The sequence below is a fragment of the Anabrus simplex genome, chromosome 1, assembly GCF_040414725.1.
Source record: "Anabrus simplex isolate iqAnaSimp1 chromosome 1, ASM4041472v1, whole genome shotgun sequence".
Lineage (NCBI taxonomy): Eukaryota > Metazoa > Arthropoda > Insecta > Orthoptera > Tettigoniidae > Anabrus > Anabrus simplex.
This window is the reverse complement of record NC_090265.1, coordinates 586,803,322-586,823,439: the sequence shown is the minus strand read 5'-3', so window position 1 is coordinate 586,823,439 and position 20,118 is coordinate 586,803,322. Positions and strand designations below refer to the sequence as shown.

General features: G+C 37.7%; 1 protein-coding gene across 1 annotated transcript in view; it reads right to left on the bottom strand.

The window, feature by feature from the left end:
* The window catches only part of LOC136857161 (mitochondrial thiamine pyrophosphate carrier), a 132,021-nt gene that overhangs the window by 71,220 nt on the left and 40,683 nt on the right, over positions 1-20,118 (bottom strand). The window contains exons 4-5 of the mRNA XM_067135592.2: positions 13,852-14,025; positions 5,411-5,570 (exon numbers count right to left, since the gene is read on the bottom strand). Of these exons, the coding sequence (XP_066991693.2) occupies positions 5,411-5,570; positions 13,852-14,025 (334 nt within the window). The remainder of the gene's footprint in view (positions 1-5,410; positions 5,571-13,851; positions 14,026-20,118) is intronic.

The following is a 20,118-nucleotide window of genomic DNA, read 5'->3' as shown; positions in this document are numbered from 1 at the left end:
ATATCTTTAGTATTAGCATTTTCAATGTTCAGAAAATCTCATTTTCTGAGATCGTTGGAATTTTTAATGCTCAGAATTTTATACATCACATAGTAATATCCTTCCAATGCACTCACCGTGTTCAGAATGCAACCCTTTGTATCTTTCTTAATGTATCCTCCTATTTTCACTAAGCTTTTCAGTTTTTGTAGAGCACTTGCAACATGATCAACTAGTCTGCCATTTTATTGCTTGTATATATTTGAGCATTTGTTTTTCAAATCCTTTCTGTTGCATTACTTTCCATACTGTCTGGCTCCATAGCTAAATGGTTAACGTGCTGGCCTTTGGTCACAGGGCTCCCGGGTTCGATTCCTGGCAGGGTCGGGAATTTTAACCATCATTGGTTAATTTTGCTGGCATGGGGGCTGGGTGTATGTGCTGTCTTCTTCATCATTTCATCCTTATCATGACGTGCTTCAAATTGAAAGACCTGCACCTGGCGAGCCAAACTTGTCCTTGGACACTCCCAGCACTAAAAGCCATACGCCATTTCATTTTACTTTCCATAGTTTTACTATGGGTACACTGCTGTAAGCCTTTCTACATCAAGGAATGTCATCTCCATATCTTTTCTGTATTCCCAATGTTTTACCATTAACTCTCTCATACTGAAAATGGGGTCTAGCGTTGATCTTCCATTTCAAAAGACATATTGATCCCCTTCTAACTGTCCTTCCACCTTCTTATTCTCTTTCCTAGTACCCTTCCAAATATTGTTGCTACCTGAGATACGAGAGTGATTCCTCGATAATAATTATCACATATCTTCTTGTCCCCCTTCTTACATATAGGCATTATTACTCCTTTACTCCAGGAATTTGGTATCGATTTTTCTTTCCAAATACATTTAAATACCCTATACAGGCATTATAGACCAACGGGTCATACTGCTTTTATCATTTCCACATACAATTCATCCAATCCCACTGGTTTTCCCACTTACTGTACATTCATTTAACAGAGGTTTCCACCTCTTTGTGTAATAGTGTGTATTTTTTACAGGTCTTTTTACAGGTATGTTTATATTGTTATAATTTTTATTGAAATTTTGTGTTTGACAGACAGGAAGGATTTTACGTCCTTCTAGCTGATGTACCTGTGCTTTGCTACGGGATTCTCAGAAAGACTGACTGTGGTTTTCCTAACTGAAGTCAACATAGGTCATTATAAAAACGTCAGTAGGAATGTAGTGATTAAAAGCAATGTTATCATATAAAATACTCCATCAAATGAAAAACAGCACATTTGCTCACTTTTAACGAACAGTACTACGGTACCGATCTAAGAGTCCAAAGTTCCAGAGCTGGAATGACCAGGCCACAGACAGCTGTAAACACTCCTCTGCCAATATTCCATTAAATATGTACACTGATCATTCCAATCAGTGCCTCAGAGTAGGGATTGAATACCTCAAATGCTATGATGAACCAGTGTGTTACGTACCAGTAGTATCAGAAAATTTATAAACCAGACGAATGGCATGCTAAAGAAGAAAGTTATCTAACTCCCCAGCTACTTCCTACCAACATTCAGTCAGGCTGTTACACTTGGTACGACTGGGAGAGCTGGGCGTGTGGTTAGGGGCGCGCAGCTGTGAGCTTGCATCCGGGAGATAGTGGATTCGAACCCCACTGTCGGCAGCCCTGAAGATGGTATTCCGTGGCTTCCCATTTTCACACCAGGCAAATGCTGAGGCCGTACCTTAATTAATGCCAAGGCCGCTTCCCTCACAATCCTAGCCCTTCCCTATCCCATCATCGCCATAAGACCTATCTGTGTCAGTGCGATGTAAAGCAAATTAAAAACAAATACTCGGTACGCAGCAGTAATCCTATCTATCGGCAACAGAAGACACAAAGCACATCACAACAAACAATGGTCAATGTAATGTTATTGCTGATCAATTTGATGAGCTTTCTATGTTTGAGAATCAAATTTTAGGCCTTCCCCAAACTACCATTTCACTCAGCGTGAATAAAATTGTTTATGACCTAGATTATAGTGACTTATTCTCTGACTTTGCATACCAATTTTCATTAAGATAAAAATAAATATTTTAGAATGAAATTTTAGACTTTCCCCTAAACTACCATTTCTTTCAGCGTGAATACAATTACGAGGGCTATTTTTTTTTCAAGGTCCGATCGGTCGCGACAGTCAAACGCCCGCGAATATATGATGAACCGCTGCGCAGATGTGTTGCGCAACGTCTCTGAAATGACCGTTATGCGCCTCACCTCAGTCCCGTCAGTAGTGAACGTGCAGCGCGCTCGTAAACATGGCTACAACGATCGCTTCGCCCGCCAAGTGTGAAGTGCGCGGTATAATTCGATTTCTTCACACTGAGGGGTGCAATGCAGCTGAAATTCATCGCCGAATAAGTCGTGTGTATGGTGAAACGTGCATGAGCGACAGCAAAGTGCGACAATGGTGCAGGAACTTTACAGCAGGGCGTACAGACGTCCATGATGCAGGCGGCCAGGGAAGGAAGCGTGTGTCAACCGATGATCTTGTTCAGCGTGTGGATCGGGCAATTCGAGAAAATCGTCGGTTCACAATTTCTGTGTTGAGTGCTTCGTTTCCTGAAATTTCCAGGTCAGCTCTCTACACAATTGTGAGTGAGACACTTCAGTACCGCAAACTTTGTGTGAGATGGGTTCCGAAGATGCTGTCTGACCGTCACAAAACACAGTGAATGGGCGCCGCTTTAGCGTTTCTCCAGCGCTACCATGATGAAGGACCGGATTTTTTGAACAAAATTGTCACAGGGGACGAGACATGGGTTCATTTTGAAACGGAAGAAACAAAAGAGCAATCCAAATAGTGGATGCATTCGCACTCCCCGAGTAAGCCAAAGAAATTCAAGCGAACATTCTCCAACAGAAAGTGTATAGCTACTGTGTTCTGGGACCGGAAAGGAGTTCTGTTGGTGGAATTCATGGAACGTGGTTCCACCATCACTGCAGCCGCATACTGTGCGACAATTCAACGTCTACGACGGGCAATTCAGAATAAGCGGAGAGGGATGTTGTCATGAGGCATTGTCCTCCTCCATGACAATGCTTGGCCGCACACTGCAGCTGCCACCACGAACCTCCTGCAGCGTTTCCAGTGGGACGTTTTCGATCACCCAGCATACAGTCCGGACCTGGCTCCATCAGATTTTCACCTCTTTGTTCACATGAAACGCTGGCTAGGAGGACAGCGTTTTGACACCGACGAGGCGCTGCAGACCGGCGTACAAAGATGGTTACAGGCGCAGGTGGCGACGTTCTATCAAGAGGGCATTGACAAGCTGGTACCACGCTACGACAAATGGCTGCGAGGCAACTATGTTGAAAAATAGCTGTGATGTATCAGTAAGTGTTACTAATAGAAAAGTGTCAAATTTGTACTGCTGTTTCATTTCGTGACCAATCGGACCTTGAAAAAAAAATAGCCCTCGTATTTATAGGCTAGATTGTAATAACTTATTCCCTGATTTTGCCGACTGATTTTCATTAAGATACGACCACTAATAACATAAATATTTGAGAATAAAATTTCAGGCATTCCCTAAACTACCATTTCAGTCAGTGTGAATACAATTATTTATGGCGTAGATTATATCGACTTATTACCCCGACTTTGCATACCAATTTTAATTAAATTCTCTTCAGCCGTTTTCTCGTGATGCATGTATATACAGACAGACAGACAGACAGACAGACAGACAGACAGACGGAGAGACATTAAGAAAAATTAAAAAGTGCATTTCCTTGTTACTGTGGACACGACTGATACAGAAATACCATCCTTCTTAAATTCTGAGCAATGTACAAACAAAACTCTTATTTCATATATATATGGATTTGACGAAGTCGACATTGGAAAGTATGGCTTCCTTCTTAACAAAATACAAACCTCACAACCAGTTCATCAAAGTAATTCTTCCATCTTTTCCTTATCTCCTCTGGTTGTGTTATCTCTCCTTTTTTTTTCTTTCACCTGCTTTTTTGTAGACTCTTCCTTTTAAAATATAACATCATTTTACTGCTATAAACATCCTCTTCCAGCTCTCATGTAAATCCTTTCCAGCTTTTCTTCTTTTCTTCACTTACCACTTTCCTACACCTTTTCTCATTTCCTAATACTTCTGTTTTATCCCTATTCCATACTTGTCATGTTTTTTATTCTTCACTGCTTTCTTTACCCTCTCATTCCACCATCATGCTCTTTATCTTTCACTCTTTCAGCTGTTCTACCACAAGCACTCTCTGCACAGCTTACAAATGCCTTCTTTAACATATCTATTCCACTTCCACACTCTCCACCTCAGTTCTAGGTACATGTTGTTTCAATTTATATTGGAATATTTCTTTCACTTCCATACTTTTATTTTCTTCTCTCTTATTTCTTTCAATTTCACTATTTTTCCTACTTTATTTTTGCTACCACTAACTAAGGTTGTTACATCTAACAACTGCCTATAATTTGCTCTTTCCACGAAGAAGTAATTAATCATTGTCTTTGTCCTTCTGCTTCCCCATCCACACCTTGTAATATTTCTATTCTTCTTCTTCCTTATCCACATACTGCCCAAACTTAAACCCATTTCTCACAAAAACAATGCACCATCTTCACTCTTTTATTCCTCTTCCCGTATCCAAACGGTCCAATTACTTCTTCCATTCCTTGTCTGTTGCATCTTACCATTGTATTAAAGTCTCCCATGACAGTCACTTTCACATCCTTTATTTCTCTCTCTCTAGTGTCTCCAGGAATTTGTCCACATCTTCTTTGCATCCAGTCTGGGGTGCATACACTCTATTCGTATCTTTATTATTCTATCACTTATGTAACCCACTTTATCTACATACTAGGATCTTGTGGGTTATTATCCCCACTCCATTCTTCGTCTTATGTCCTCCATTCCAGTACAAAGTGTATCCCTCCCTCAACTTCTTTCCTTTTCATTTCCACTTAACCTCATTCAATCTCATCATAGGCAGATTCTCCTTCTCCATGAAATCGATCACCTTTTCTGACTTTCTAGTCAGTAATACCAATATAAATGGTCCGTTATTGGACATTATAAATTTTTCAGCTAACTCATTCCTGGTTGCCAGCGTTTCGCAGTGTTTAAACTGGAACAACTCTGTACAGTTGGCCTCCAGAATGTTAAAGAACTCCTCCAGGATAACATTCTGACATCTCTACAGCTTCTGAAAACTATAGCAACTGAATGGATGTCAAACAAATAACAATATGGTTTTCCCAATGTGAATTTCTGTGAATGTATTACTCTGGGAAATATTATGTCCCTGACAGTCTGCTGCATTCCATCTATTCTGCTAACACTTTACTTATCAAATTTAACAACACTCACCGTTTTGAATAAGGATATTCTTAAACATCTTATAGGCTGCAAACTGGACCCCAGCATGTGGTGCAACCTGCAGAAGAGCTGGAGTCAATCCTTTGAAGAAAGCTCTGAGTCCCTCTTTAGTATAAATTTTATAAAAGGCATGGACTACTCCCTTATAGTACTGAAACCAAGGATAAAAACAGATTAAGATGATGTTTATGATAATGTCATCTTATTTAAATTATGTACAATTATTTCCTGCAATATTTTCCCCGTATGTGGTGGGTTATCTGTGGGATAAATTATATACAAGACCAAATCTATTGGTGATGGTTAGTGATGGGAATTAGCATATTTGCCTATTTTATTCCTGTGTTCAGAAACGTAGGCTTTTGAGATATAAACCCGTTTTAGGGTCTTTTTAGCTAGATTTCATTTGTTTTACTGTGTCTATAAATGCCTATTTCAGGGATTTGTGCCTATTTGGAGTACAATTGCCTATCTGATGCCTTTTGGCTGTATTTTAAAGAAGCCGGTTTTCTTCCAGTGCATTGTATTGCAGCCGGTGTACTCGACAGAATTATCTTCTCATTTCTCAATATCTGTTTACCCCACAAACGAAAATGGGCATTCTCGGAAGTCACCAGAAATCGTGCTTGGGAAATTTCCATCAGGAGAAACAAGCAACAATTTGACTTTGAAGTCTTCAACCCCTCCAACCCCCTAAGATATATGCGAGAACCAACCAACGTCGAGCTATGATGCACAACCCATATCCCTTACCTTCCTCCTGATGCGAACTGTTGCACTCTTACACTTTATCTTCAGACCGTGTTGTGATTTACTGTGAAGGAGAAGTTTGTCTGCGGCAAGCAATGCCCAATGAAAATTCGCCCTACTGGCTGAAGCAGTGGATCAAAGGGTTCTGAAAATATTGTACTCCAAACTGATCCATTTGACATGTTTGACTCATGGTCTTCACAGAGTGGCAGAAGACATCAGAAGCCATTTTCCTCAAGTGAATGCAGTAGTCTGAACTGTGAAAAGGGATTTTATAAAGGCTCCATCAAGATAGCAATTGAGGCATTGGCGGCCGGCATTACAAATCAAGTCAGTGTTTTCCGGGCTTGTAGACCACGGTCCAGGAGCATATGACAGTCCCGATGTTTCACTGAAGACTGCGTTCGACATTATGAAGGGTTGCAAGTTGTAAATTTCATTGTTTTTTAATCCGTACTGAAAGTAACTTCATTCAAATGTGTAAAACAATTTACTGTGTGTTATTTTCCACCTATTCAATACAATCAATCATAAGATTAATGATCTTTCCTCATTAAACTATGAACATGGGACATGTTTCGCCCCTTTTTAAGAGCATCATCAGCCTTATCATCGCCTCCAAACCAAAAACAGGTACCTGTTTAGCTGTGATATAATCTAAAAATTCTTATAAATTAAAAATATTAACATGATGTATAGTCGTTATTTAAGGAACTTGATTAGACATGAGAATAATTAATATGCTAAAGGTCTAATGCCTTGGTTAAAAATAAAAAATGATTAACGTATATGGTACAATAGACATTGGTAAAAGTGAAATGAGTTAAAACATTTTTTAAACAAGATTTTAAAAGGAAATACTTTCCAACACGTAAAGATTTGACATATTATTTAACTATGTGCTCAGATCTAGTGATTAGTTATCATCAAAAGGTTGATAAAATTCAGTGTTGCAACTTTCGAAGGTAGAAGTTATTTTATTGTTGTATTCTTGATTGAAGGCTTATTACTGAGTACTATATATGGTGGTGCATTAAAATTGCAATAGTGTCATTAACTGTCTTCTTTTGTATACACTAATATTGTGGTGTTGGCGTGCTGCGTCAATATTATGGCATTCTAATGTTAGCTTGTTTGATCAAAAAGAGAATAGGCTGTGGGACAGTTGTGATGTCAGGATGTAAAGGGAAAAGTTAGAATAAACCAGATTAAAAAATGTAAAAAACAAAATGGGAGAGAGTAACTGGAAAAATTATAAGTATCGCTGTGTTGACGCTTACCTCTTGCCCACTTGAATGTTACTTTGATGTGTGAGTACTGGTGGTCGCCGATGTTCTGCCACGCGTGTTGTATGTGTGTCGTCTTGGTGGAGGGGAAGGGTCTTGCGAAGGCTATTGGCTTGCAGGTTGCACGTGAGAGGGAGTTGCTTTTACGTCTGGTGAGGAAGGGGGATGTGATGTGTTTATCGGCCTGATGGGAGTGTTTATTGTTTTTGTTTTTAAAACTTTACGTAAAATATTATCTTGAACATTTATCTGATGGAACAGGATTGGTAACTGTTCATAAAGAGGACTTTTAATGTTTATTGGATTAAGTTTTGATTTACGTTATATTTCTGATCTAAAACAATATAAAGATTTCAAATTTGGTCATGAGCCTGCCTTTATCTATTCTTTTTAAAATCTTGAGATTGCATTCAATTGTAGTAAAGCTATGACCTGAGTCTCTCATATGATTACAGTACTCATAGCCGAGAATTTATTATGTTTTTGAGCGTTGAAATGCTCAGCGTATCTAGTTAAAAAGCTTCTTCCAGTTTGCCCCACATAAGAAAAATGCACTCAGTACATCTAAGCCTATATATGCCTGAACCAGAATATTTGTTTTTATAGAATTGATTGTGTCATGATTGAAAAACAAATTTCGATTTGAGTTCCGAGTCTTGAAAGCAATTCTGATTTCTTGCTTTTTTTTTGGGGGGGGGGGGGGGGAATTGGTTACTTAATATATGATTGGATCAGTATAAGTGAAGGTCGCATATTTTGATTTGTTAGTTTTTATTGGAGAAAGATTAGTGGCTAACCTTACTGATTATTATGTTAATGATTAATGGATTATATCCACTGAAGCTTGCAATTTCCTTTATGATGTTTAATTCCTTCTTTAGATTGGCCGCCGAAAGGGGAATTTTCAATGCTCTATAAACCAAGCTGTAAAATGATGCTTGCTTACGTGATTGCGGATGCAACGAACTATGTTTTATGGTTGTAGGGGTAAAGGAAGGTTTTCTAAAGATTTGAAAATTAAATTTGTCTGTTACTCTTGTGATTGTAATATCTAGAAAGTTAACTGAATTGTTGTTTTCAACTTCTTTAGTAAATTTGATGCTACTATCTAAACTGTTTAAATATGTTAGGATGTTATCACTATTGTTGCAATTGCTATCGATTATTGCCAACGTGTCATCGACATAGCAAAGCCAAAGACACAGACCGTTAATATTACTGATTATTCTGTTAGGCTCAAGGTTATCCATGTATACGTGGGTGAGTATCCCTGACATAGGGTCACCCATAGCTAGACCTTCTTGTTTGTAAATTTTGTTATTGAATGTAAATAGTTGTTGCACAAAACAAAATTTGGTAAATTTATGAATTCCTCAATTTCTACTGAACTTGGATTAGACAGATTATTTTTTATAATTTCAACAGTCTTTTTGACCGGTATGTTTGAATACATAATTGGTGATGTCAAAGGAAATAATTTTGTTATGAGGTTGCAGACTGAATTTATTTAAGGTTTCACAGAGATCAATTGAGTTTTTTATTGGGTAATCATTGTAAAATTTATAGTGTTTTTAATAAATTTATGAAGAAATTGTGATGTTTTATAAGTCGGACTATTTCTGCTGTTGATAATAGGACAAAGAGGGATATCTTTTTATGTATCTTTGGCAGAGATCTGGCAGTAGGCAATTTGGGATTCATATTGATGAGTAGCTCTAGACAGAGAAGAATGGAGGACCCTTGAAGAACTCCTCAAAGTGTATAAATGTAAATTAAAATTTTGTATGTGCTTAGATATATGAACAAGAATACATATCAGACACGATGTATAGGATAGAAATGTATGTGTCACTAACAGGCAAGAAAAGTGCACCACATGATGCTTTCACACTCTTTAGGACTGTTAACCTAACGAGTTTATCCGAGCAAAGCCCTGCTTAGCAGGAGGCCATTGCCATTAAGGGATTTCAAAGGCTAGATTTAGATTTTAGATTGATGAGTTTCTGATATTATAGTTCATTAAATAAAAGAGTTGAATTTTTAAGAAGTGTTTTTAAACTGCGTTGGGTTTTGATTATGGGGTCTTTGGCGATCGTGGTATAGATTTTGTCTGCAAAGAACTCTTCTGTTTTTAGAATATAATCTTGTTTATTTATTAGAAGTATGGTATTGCCTTTGTCAGCGTTTGTTTCTACGATATTGTTATTGTTTATTTTGGTTCTCAAATCTTGAGTCCGTTTTAAAATGGTAGAATTATTATTTTTAGCTATTTCTTTAGCAAGGGAGGGTAAGCTCTTTTTTACTTTGTATCTAACATCGTTTTGTTTTTCAGAGGAAACTTGTTTGTCTATGTCAACTCAATTTCTGCTACTGTAGTGATCATATCGTCTGCCTTATGTGGATCAGGCCAGTTTGTTTTAGGCCCTTATTAAATAGACTCATTTCGCTATCTGAAAATGTAGTGTTGGAAAGATTAATTGTCGTTGGGGTGTTGATTGCAGAAAAGGTGGGTGTCTTTTTACTTCCGTTCTGATTGAATGGTTTAAGTTTGGCTTTCTTGAGACATGTTAACTTATGGTCTGAAGTTTTTTAGTTTTTTATCAAGTATAGTCTGTAATCTAAAATCAGTGTATCTAAGATAGGAATTCCATTCGAGAGGTGATAGTTGTTGTGAGATGGTCAAATGCACTCTATAAAGTTGTGAGTTTGTTTTTTTCTTATATAACGACTTGATTTCATTTCTGAGCCAGATATTACTGATCTTATTTTGAATGTCATTAGACTTCTGGTTTGGAACGTTTTTCCTTTGTACATGTTTAAGGAATTTTGGAATTAAACCAAGTTTCACACATTCTTTTAAGAATTTGATGTCCCTTGAGATTCTGATAATTTTGGTTTTCAGGTTCAGATATTTATTTTTATTAACAATAGCCTGGTTGGCCTTGACATTGCAAGTTGTGAAATTCATTGTAGACAGATTAATATTAGTACTACTTTATCCTACTATGCTGTAATAGAAATGAAACCTGCAGTTTGCACAAAAATACACACGAATATAACAGGCAAGATACTATCTAATATACCGTATCTACACTACAATTCTCAACTGAAATGTGGTTATGTGATTATTACAGCTGGTGGATTACTATTATTTTCCCTAATCCACAGGACGGAGAATAAATGTGTCTTAATTACTGCAAAATACGAGGTTGTCTACAATAATTTTTCAAAAATATTTCTGTCAAACTACTCCTACTACTCCAGGGACTTGAATTGCAAGTATTGGGATATAGGAACTGTACTACACTACACCCCACGGGTGGCCCAGATTGGTTGCGCAGTAGATGTTAATTTTCTCTCGTCCTGCTCGTGACGTCATCACAGGAGCACCGTGGACTATGTAGCACACAACCGCACGTGTATCTTATTTCTTTGTGTTATAAAGAAAATATTTCCTTGTAATATCTTTACGTAATTTCTTTCCTTATTTTACTGTTGGTTTATTTTGCATAGCATGTGTGTCGTAGTTCGTTTCTGTGATATCTTTGTTAAGTTGCTGTGTTTCGTGCAGTGAGGTGCACTTATTTTCTTTTTGTTAGTTGCGTGAACAGTGTAATAGTAGCTGGAGTGAAATTTCTGTGTTCATAGTATCATTGCAATAGAAAACCTTGCTGTTAATGGCTCACCGCAATCTACAGCGACACCTGATTGTTAAACAGAAGGATTTCGGTACCTCGCCGGCTACGTCGCCTACTGTGGAAGAAAATATGACAGGTCAACGGGAAGCCCAACTGGGGAAATGCTTTCCATTTCTTCTGGTACAGCCCCTATGGGATGGATAGAAATGTTATCTCGGGGATGTCTACTCGTTCCATCGGAAGAATGACAAAACCAAATAAAGGAATTTGAGTTAATTTTCACGGACGTGCTGAACTGTGACGTATACCTAATATTATACGCAAAGTGTGTCAAATAATTAGCAGTAAATTCCCCGCTGTACCACCAGAAATAGTAAAAATGTATGTTAGAACGAGAACACTTATACGCATATGACAAATGAACATTCGGGCAAGGACTGGAAAAAAACACACCAGGCAAGTTGGCCATGCGGTTAGGGACGTGCAGCTGTGATCTTGCATCCGGGAGATAGTGGTTCAAATCCCATTGTCGGCAGCCCTGAAGATGGTTTTCCGTGGTTTCCCATTTTCACACCAGACAAATGCTGGAGCTGTACCTTAATTAAGGCCCTGGCCGCTTCCTTCCAACTCGTAGACCTTTCCTATCCAATCATCGCCATAAGACCTATCTGTGTCAGTGCGACGTAAAGCCACTAGCAAAAAAAAAAAGACTGAAAAATCCATAACAGCTTATCGCGAAAGGCACGACAATGGATTTCATCTTCAAAAGCAACAACTTCACGACATCTGATCTCACAGGTAGGGCTGTGTTCTAATTAAGTGTTTTTCCTGTTCCTTCTTACTCCTTAACTTTAAAAAGTAGAAATATCTATGCATAGTTTTGAATATGAACTTACTTCTGCTGCTGTTATAATATCTGTTAAGCTTTAAACTCGATACCAGTACCTGCGGAAGTGAGTCAGTGTATCGTCTGACAACATACGGTAGTTCCATTACAGAAGTTCTGCTGTCAAGATTTAATAATACAAACATTTAATATCTCTAAATATTTATGTTTACAGATTTGAGAGCGCGTAACCTTCCTCAAACTAAATAAAGGACCTTGGAAATGTTAATAAATTTAAGCGTTGGTCAGTGTGCCGTCACGTTACATTTACGCCTTATTCGTAATAGAAATAACGAAAACTTACTATCCTGTACTCTCATTCAATCTTATAACAGCAGTAATCTTTATGTCTGGACTGCAATTAGTTCTGAGAAACTGTAATGTTTGCTGGTATTATGAGACTTTTACTAATTTGCGCGCTCTGGGCTCAGCTGCTTTGCTCCTACTGTGACGTCATTTCATTAACCAATAGCAGCTCGTCTCGCGTTAGGCCCAACCTTTAGTAGTGTTTAAGAACCTTGACTACACCCTGTGTTCACGACTGTAGCCAACAATGCAATATTTGAATATGAAAGGCGACAATAATCAATAACAATACAATGGCCGTTAACTATTTTGCTAGTGAAATACTGTATATTCTGTTGAAATCCTTTCTTTAAACAAAATTTACAACAGTATCATGTTATTTAAAGAAGTTATTACCTTCATGATAGGTGGGACGGTTGAACTGCTATTTGAAATACCCTGTCAATTACCTGCACTAATATAACCACTTCCGAAGTCACAACTCTTTTTAATATACCGTCTTTGTAAGTATTTTATCAACAAACCTACTGATATTTTAATAATAATATTTAAACAATATATATTTCTTCTTTCACGCAGTCCTAAATTACAGCTCTAATTGAGGTACGGAGTTCGTTTTGACCTAAGAACACTCAGTGGATCAAGATCTTTCATTTCAGATCTTAACTATTCAAATTGGTTGATTCTGAGGAAAGTTATGAGTGCACATTCAATTTGACGTCCCATTTCTTCAACATTTTTTTCTCATTGAAGCAATTAAATCTTTCATTCTAATTAAGGTACGCAGTTCATTTTGGTCTAAAAACACTCAGTGAATCAAGCGCTTTCTTTTGAGGTAATAACTACTTAAATTGGTAGATTCTGAGAAAAGTTATGAGTACATTTGTCTCCATGATGAAGATCTTTGAAGGACTTTTTAACAGATTGGTGCGTAGTGTTGTTCCAAGGGACGTTTAATTCAATTTCTTTGTGTGATGTATTTTCAAGTATTTTATTGACACAATGTTACATTCTATTACCACAGCAGAGCATGTTCTTTATTTCATTAACGCGAAACTTTGCAAATTTGTCTGTGAGGATAGTAACGAACAACACCATAATTTGTACATTGCGGGCGGAGCCAGCGGGAAATTGCTAGTATTATATTTATAATAAATAAACTCACATGTATAATGTATCATTCATTTTAACGAGATAAAACCATTACCAAGGCTCCTTCTTTGTTACGATCAAAATATTATCAAAGCAATACTGTATATAAATAACCAACATCATCACGGTGATGATGAAAAAAGAAAAACACACAAACTGAATCATTTCTCAGTTTTCCAACTCAGTAACAATATTTACTGCATTATTTTTCCTTAAATTATTTATATATTAAAGGCACACTAAAACAATAGCAGAATAACATGGAAAAAATTACACTTACGACATCTACAAAATAAAATACATCATATTTATGTTACCTGTTTAGTATTAAAGGTAGGTTTTACAACCAGAAATTTCAAGAGAATGAACAAATGATCCTACAATATACCATTCATAAATTCACCATGTTCTTACTTTAGGTTCTCCTTGTGCTACAAGCCGGGTACGGACAACATCAAATGGGAAAGAAAACAATGTTGCCAAACATCCAGCAGCAGCTCCACTAACAAAATATATACTAGACTGATAATTCTTGGCATCACTGCTAATATTCTGCATTTGATTCGTTAATGATTCAAAAGCCGCAAACTGAAACAGGCATCATATAAATGAACAGATTGTAGATGTTAGTGCAAACCATTCTAAGCTATTAAGGCCGATTCACATATCTCTGGGATTTGACGGTGCTTTTCGTTTCCATGTCCGTCCTTTTCAAAATGAATTTTTCATGCCTGTTCCAACACTTCAGTTCCGTGCAGAAAACTCGGCAGTTAAGTATTCCATGACAAATTGCCAAGGATAGCTATAATTTTGGAAGAAGAGGAGGAAGAAAAGAATGTTCATTCTTGGGTTCAACCTATATGAAAATGAACTAGATTAAAAGGAGAATCTTAAGGACATGATGGACTGCAGAATAAAATCAGCAGAAATATATTCAATGTGCTGTTGACTGAGCAAGTAGCCACGCAGATGGGGTCACGTACCTATCAGCTTGCATTCAAGAGATAGTGGGTTTGATCTCACTTTCAGCAGCTCTGAAGATTGTTTTCGATGATTTTCCATTATTATTATTTTTTTTTTGCTAGGGGCTTGACGTCGCGCCGACACAGATAGGTCTTATGGCGAAGATGGGATAGCAAAGGCCTAGGAGTTGGAAAGAAGCGGCCGTGGCCTTAATTAAGGTACAGCCCCAGCATTTGCCTGGTGTGAAAATGGGAAACCACGGGAAACCATTTTCAGGGCTGCCGATAGTGGGATTCGAACCTACTATCTCCCGGATGCAAGCTCACAGCCGCGCGCCTCTACGCGCACGGCCAACTCGCTCGGTGATTTTCCATTTTCACACTGGGCAAATGCTGGGGCTGCACCTTAATTAAGCCCATGGTCGCTTCCTTTCAACTCCTCTTTCCTATCCCATTGTTCCCATAACACCTGTGTCGGTGCAGCATAAAACAGATTATAAAAAAAATTGTGCTGCTGAAGAAAATGGGACATTTAGTTGCAAAACATGCAATTGTACGGAAAGAAATGGCAACAGCGAATCCCATCGTCAGTAGTGTTGGAACTCATCACTTCATTTACAAGGCAACAATATTTTATTTTGTCAGAAGACGCCGTCATGTTCCGGAGATGCATGAATTGACCTTAAGACCACACAGTCATGTTTAAAACAAAAGCCAATAAATCCCTCTGTGGAAAGTATTTTCCAAGAAGATTGGCTCAGATAAGGTAATTATTTATATTTTATACACAGTGTGAATTAGTATTCATAAAAGAAATAAATCTGTCACAAAATTTTCTATTGCCACGTCACCACTGGCAATGAACAATTTGAAACACAAAAATCAATTTTTAATATTTAAAACAGCAGTGATTTCTTACTGGTTAATATTCCTTATACGGTGTTCTGGTATTAAAAATCTTATATCCATTTCCAGTATTCAAAATTCTGGAAATCCTGCTTTCGTCTCCAGTATGTAGAAATGCTTTAATCTTTCGTTAGTGGTCCTTTTCACAAGTTTAATGTTCAGTAAAGTTTATATGTGACCCATTGCGCAGAAAGGGACCTGAAGTCGGACTTTTCATTTTTGAGATATTTGTGGTTCTAAAATTGACGATAGATACTGAGCATTTTAAAAAAGGAGTTAATGTTTCTAGGTGCAATACTTCAGAAGATATTAATTATTGACTGTTGCTATTAAGAAAACTGTATTTTGAGAAAAATGCAAGTACAGCTTTCACTAATTTTCTTACCAATTATACAAAGTTTTCATGAAATCGAGTGGTGGAGACTAGTTCGTTAAGAAGACCCTTAGGTAGCACAAGAAGTCAAAACACAGAAAGAAACATTTACACCCCAGACACTTTTGTTCAGCTCTGCTGTAAAATTGCCGACTTTGGGTCCCTTCTGCGCAACAAGTCACATATAAGTGCTTCATGTTTCTTTTTTTCATATATTATACCAATTCAATAAATGCCATGGAGATAAAAACAAAGTAGTCTGTCCTTTTTTCTTTAAGAGCTAATTTTAACAATGAAGAAGCTGAATCCTGTTTCTTTCTATCTTAACCAGACGTGGAAGAAGATTTAGAGTGAAACTTGTGTAGCAAGATTCTCAAATTTGCTTCTGATTCTCACATACTGTGCTGTTCTACCACTGTTAAATCAGAGAGGGTTCAGTAGTCAAAACAGACTACTACAGAAGACAATGTTGGCAAGTGAATGTCATATTAACAAGAAAAGAAAGAAACATCTCTCAGACTCATGAGAGTCACATGAAAATAGAGGAAGTAATTCTGTGTAGTATTCAATGTTGCAGTGCACAAGCTCCTCTTTTCATGTTTAAAGAAAATCAAGAAAATTACTTCTCACTGCAGGTTAAAGTGTCACAGACTGCCTATACATGATTATACTGACCAATGTGTGACACAGTTACACCCTCACAAATATGTATTTTAATTATTCGGGTGACATTGGATGATCAATTAATAATGTCTATAAATGGATGCATTGTTCTTAATTTTGAACTGACTGGTGCACTTCAGTGCAGAAAGACAACATTATACACATGAAATCCTTAAGGGTGTATTTTAAGGCTTTTATCTCAAATCAGTGTTTTAGTATGCCAATAGCATATATATATATATATATATATATATATATATATATATATATATATATATTTCATAACTTTGATTATATCTGTAAGGAATAAACTTAGTGTCAACCGAAGTGTTTACAATGGCTACTGCCATCCGACTTCAAATTTCACTCTCTGAAATAAATGTCAAGGCTAAGATTATACTTGATGGCTGTTCCAAAAGCAATAATAATAATCGCTAAAGGAAGTAAAAACCTGCAGTTCATCAAAGTTGTTACCACACAGCTACAAAACAAATGCTGCAGATGCAGAAGCATAATTATGACCACGTACGTGTTCAAGAGCCAAGGACACTGGATCTGTACTATATCAGCAAAAAGTACCGTATTTACTCGCGTAATTTTCCCTCCCTGATTTTTAGAATGAAAATTTGGAATATTATCTATGGTTTCCACTAGTTGCGAACCATGGACTTACATCGTCTTCATGATTCATGCCGAGTACGGAAACTGGGAAATGGTTTGGAAATTCCAGTTCATGTTTCCCATGCTAGGAGAGGAGGAATTGGCTGATTACTCTACATTCCAGCACCCAGGGCCAGAACACACTCGCCCTTGTTATCAACTGTGACTCACACTCGTACAGTAATCGCTTTCAACAGTATCCTTACATGTGAATTGCTGTGCGAAGTGTTTGTCTGTGATATGATGGGAAAGAAAAACAGTAGTTAAACGCACAATTAAAATTGTCTATAATAGAATTTGCCAAAAGTAACGGCAATCGTGCTGCATCTCATGAATTTTCCGTAGCACCATTATACATGTGTTACTGGCGGAAGCAGAAAGAAGAATTACAGTGTACCAAGAAAACAACTTTATCGTTTTGGGGACCAAAAACCGGGAAGCATCCAGAAATTGCAAAGGAAGTTGTTTCTGACATAAATCGAGAAATGATGGCTTATTACTTTCCCATGAGATGCTCCAGTTAAAGGCTGTAGAAGTAGCAAAAACATTGAAAATTCCTCATTTTACAGCAAGCACAGGGAGGTTTTGTCGGTTCATGAAAAGGAACATTCTCTTCAAAGAAGGACATCTCTATGCTAGCGACTTCCGAAGGTATATTCTGAATGGATGGCGGGAGGTTCTCGTACTCTGACGCCTACCGGGAAGATCAAGAGGCCTTCACTAAAATTAGTCCCATGGGGATGATTTCACAAGACATTATTATGAAAAGTTTAAAGAAAACTGGCAATTCCAACATACTAGATGGAACTGAAGATGACTGCATCTGGGAGATGGAAGAGAATGGCAGTGATTCATCGCAGTCGACTTCATGAGAAAGCGATGATGAATGACATGGTAAGTCTATTACTTTGAAGTGAAATACATATTAGCATAGGCAATTTTACAGATTTTACCTTAACACAGTATTCTAATTTATTTCAAGTATCTGACTCCTATCTTCTGCAAATTCTTGCATAACATTAAAAGACGATGGTTTTCGTATAATTATTGCTAGGGAACATATTATTGCCTTCGATTTTTTATTAAAATTAATTGGTTATACATATTTTATATTATTTTGTACTATTTTAAGCCTAAATACATTTCGTAACTTAAGTAAGGTAACTATGCTTGATTTTTTAATTTCTATTTTTAATTTAGATTCGCATAATTTTCCCTCCCCATTTTTTAGGTTGAAAAAGTAAGGAGAGGGGGGGGGGGGATTACATGAGTAAATACGGTAATGGTGATTAAATCAACATAACTTGATTTCTTCTTCTTATTCCCCACATTACAGATTTACACTTCCTGAGTTGGTTGTTTCTCTGTAGCTTTACAGACAGACCTTGATTACTGTCCAACTCCTGATATTTACTTGTCATACTAGATCACACTGAATGTACAGCAGGCATAAAAAAATATGAGAAAATTGAACTGAAAATATTTTTTTATTTTAGTAACATTAGCCTACCTTTTGTAAAATCACTGTGCTTTGAAAATGCTCTGTATAAAACACAGGGATATTGTATTTCTATACATCACTGCAAGCATAATAACTGCAACTGAAAATGAATAAATCTACTAACAATGAGAAAGTTAGAATAGCGTACACGGTAGCAAATATACGTAGGTGGATTGAAAAGTTCTCGGAATGTACTAGAATTAAGTATCTTACCTCGCTGGAACTGCTTTTATTTTTCAATATCGTCCCCCTGTAGACTAATGCATTTGGTCCAGCGATGTTCCAATGCCTTGATCCCATCTCAAAAATGAGATTCCTCCAGGCCTGCAAAATACCTCTCCAATTCGGCTGTCAGTTCTTCCCTTGTAGAAAATCTCCGTCCACCGAGGAAAATTTTCAGCTTGGGGAATAGATGAAAGTCTGATGGCGCCAAATCAGGTGAATAAGGTGGATATGGCAACAATTCGTACTCCAGTTCATGAAGTTTTGCCATGGCAATAACACTCGTGTGCGGTGAAGCATTGTCCTGATGAAAGATGACCTCTTTCCTTGTCAAACCAGGCCTTGTTTGGCGTATCTTTTCCTGTAGTTGGTCTAAGAGGTTTGCATAGTATTGCCCCGTAATTGTTTGGCCAGTAGGAAGATAATCTATCAGCAGAATGCCTTTTGCATCCCAGAAAACTGAGGCCATGACCTTTCCGGCCGAACGCACTGCCTTTGCTTTCTTTGGTGGTGGTGAATCAGCATGTTTCCACTGCTTTGACTGCTGTTTTGTCTCTGGGGTATAGTAGTGGACCCAAGTTTCATCTGTAGTCACAAACCGGCGCAAAAAATCTTGTTGGTTGCACTGAAAATGGGCCAGACTTTGTTCGGACATTTCCAATCTGGTGAGTTTATTGTCCAATGTCAAGAGCCGCGACACCCATCTTGCGGATAATTTTTCCATACCCAATTCTTCGGTTAAAATATAATATACCCATTCAGAAGACATCCCTACAGCTTCAGCAATCTCCCGCACTTTCAGTCGACGATCCTCCACGTCCATTTTATGCACTTTTGCGATAAATTCTGGGGTCGTAACACTTTTTGGCCGTCTACTACGCAGATCATCATCCAAGCTCTCCCGACCAAATTTAAACTCACTGGTCCACTTGGCAACAGTTGAAAATGAAGGAGCAGAGTCCCCCAGTGTGTTCTGAAAGTCGGCATGAATTTCCTTTGCTTTCATACCTTTCTTTACAAAGTATTTATTCACTGCTCGAATCTCAATTTTTTCCATTGTTCAACTCACTACGCAGGAACAACAACAAAGAGTCGTCACTACCACACTCCTGCAGCTAGAGCACTGACGCGCCACGTGTTCACTCACAAAGGATGTGTGATTATTGCGCGGGAACCTCGTTGCTGACATCTAGCGGTGATTCCAGAGAACTTTTCAAACCGTCCTCGTATAAAGGAAATGAACACTTAAATATCACTGTATAAAGTTTCCACCCCCTCTCTCTCTCTCCTGCTTTTCTTGAATTTATCTAATTATTTTTCTTATTCTACACTTCCCACATCAAGTCTGATGATCTGTCAAGAAATTTCCCCTCGATGAGTGTGGATGTCCCCGC